This window comes from Hordeum vulgare, chromosome 6H (assembly GCF_904849725.1).
Source record: "Hordeum vulgare subsp. vulgare chromosome 6H, MorexV3_pseudomolecules_assembly, whole genome shotgun sequence".
Classification (NCBI taxonomy): domain Eukaryota; kingdom Viridiplantae; phylum Streptophyta; class Magnoliopsida; order Poales; family Poaceae; genus Hordeum; species Hordeum vulgare.
The window spans coordinates 32,151,996-32,154,182 of record NC_058523.1 but is presented as its reverse complement, the minus strand read 5'-3'; the positions used below and the strand labels follow the sequence as shown (position 1 = coordinate 32,154,182).

General features: G+C 53.4%; 1 protein-coding gene across 1 annotated transcript; it reads right to left on the bottom strand.

Moving 5' to 3' along the window:
• Positions 1-275: 275 nt before the first annotated feature.
• LOC123403184 (pollen allergen Phl p 5.0101-like) lies at positions 276-1,531 on the bottom strand. The gene has a single exon (XM_045097137.1). It carries the CDS (start codon positions 1,468-1,470, stop codon positions 574-576), a length of 897 nt encoding a protein of 298 aa, XP_044953072.1. The 5' UTR covers positions 1,471-1,531; the 3' UTR covers positions 276-573.
• Between the last annotated feature and the right edge of the window lie 656 nt (positions 1,532-2,187).

The window sequence follows — 2,187 nt, the reverse complement described above, 5'->3', positions numbered from 1 at the left end:
CACTCACGTACGACAGTATCTTTCTATTTTACCACCGTTGTAGGCGTTAGACGGCCAAGTGCTGGTATTATTGGTATCTTTCTATTTTACCACCGTCAGATCAGGGTGGATGTACCGTCCCTACAATTACTAACCACACCGTGCAGCTTCTATATGAAAATATGCATCCCACGATTTATGTTTCTTTTTGTTATTTCGGTAAACAGAAATGCATGCGTTAGAGAACAATGAAGAAACACGACAGAAAGGGCTTAGTATGCCCTGAAATTGCAGTGTGATACTGATATAGTAGAATGCAATCTTGATTCCCAAGAGTTAATCAAGGAAAACTCGATCCAGCGATAGATACAATTTGCCGATTTGATCCCGCTTGTCATGGGGATTACAAATTCATAAAAAAAATGATTACAAATAATGCATTGTTATTACAGGCGCATGCACACGCGGTCGATCGCGGCTGCATGAAACGATAACCAGGAAGGAAGCATCAGGAAAATCGCTCGCCGCCAAGGCCACGCACGTACATACAGCATAGTATGTGTGCGTGATCGTCGAAGTGCAGTGTTGGCGAGCTCAGACTTTGTAGCCACCGGCAGTGGCGGTGGCGCCGGCGCCGGCGGCAGCGGTGGCGGTGGCGGCGACTGCGGCGACGGGGTTGGCAACCTTCCCGGCTTCAGTCATGGCATTGATGGCCTTGCTCAGGGCGGTCTGAAAGACGGTGAATTTTACCTCCGGCGCGGCGGCGACCGTGGCGGCGTAGGCCTGCTTGACGGCGGCCTCGAGGGCGGGGATGAACTTGTAACTCTCGTACGCGCCGCCCGTGGTCTCCTTGATGGCCTTGTTGAAGGCGGACTCGAAGACGGTGAACTTGTCGTTGGCCGGGGCAGCGTCAGCGGCGGTGGCAGCGGTCCTGAAGGCGGCGTCGACCTGGTCGATGGCCTTCAGCTCGCCGGCGGGGACCCCCTTGACCTCCTCGGCGGCGGGCTTGACGGAGTGGACCTCGAGGGTGCCGGAGATGACGCGGAGCGACTCGGTGAGGGTGGCGACGTAGGCGTCATACTTGGCCTCGGGGGTAGCGCCCTGGGCTTTGTCGTAGGCGAGCTTGTAGGAGGCTTGGAGGCTGCTGGAGAGTCTGGCCATGGAGTCTGACTGGGCGGGCATCTGGCCGGAGGCGGCGGCCGCGAGGACGTCCGCGAAAGCCTTGTTAGAGGCCGCGGCGAAGGTGGTCTCGAATGTCGTGTACTTGTTGGCCGGAGGGACGCCGGCTGCGGCCGCCACGGCCGCCTTGAAGCCGTTGTTGATATTCTCCATCAGCTTCTGCTCCGGGGTCGTCGCCTTGGGCTGGGCCCCGGCGGCGGGGGCGTAGGTGGCGGCGGGGGCGGCGGGGGTGTAGGTGGCGTAGGAGACGGCCGGCCCCGCCACGAGGGCGATCGCGAGGAAGAACGCCACCGTGTACTGCTGCACCGCCATTGCTGCTGCTCTTGCGTTGGTTGGCTTGTGAGTTGGTAGGAGGAGAGGAGAGGGAGACTGTATTGCGTTGTGAGGATGAAGGAGGTGGGCTTTATATATACATGGTGCACCACGTACGGGGTGGACGGTGGTGAGAGGTCAGGAGAGCTTCACGCGGCCAAATTAGCTAGCAATGCCCCAAAGTGATGCTCCTCCGCTCAGTTTTCCCGGCTTCCGCTCCCCTCCTCTCTCTTTTCTTGGCCATGACTCTTTCGTGCTCTCTTTTTTTTGCCAAAAAAAATTTATGGAAATCTTTGCTAAATTTCAAGGTGTACAAATGTATGTTTTTAGCATATTATAATCAAAGTCGTCCACATGCATATTCCTATGAGCATTTTTGAAAAACTAAACCGACATATCATCTTAAGATTGACGAAGTCGCCACAGACGTGTTCTTAGTCGACGGAAACGTCTCTTTCATTGAACACACATCACCAGAAGACCTGACATAAATTCAGAGAAAGTGATTATCAATGTCAAGTCCGGTAATTAAACTCTGATGGATAGGGGATACTAGTGTCCTCTTAACAATCCAACCACACACAGGTTTTTTCGTTACTATACATTTTTCACACGACACGTATGCCTGTTAGTGTATATATGTATGTATGTGTGTATGTATATATGTATGTATGTACTTACTAGCAAAGTGTCCGAGCGTTTTAACGGATCTGAAAA

Bases quoted from the DNA above. Each gene is read 5' to 3' on its own strand.
- LOC123403184 (XM_045097137.1), bottom strand. From the start codon at position 1,470: ATGGCGGTGCAGCAGTACACGGTGGCGTTCTTCCTCGCGATCGCCCTC.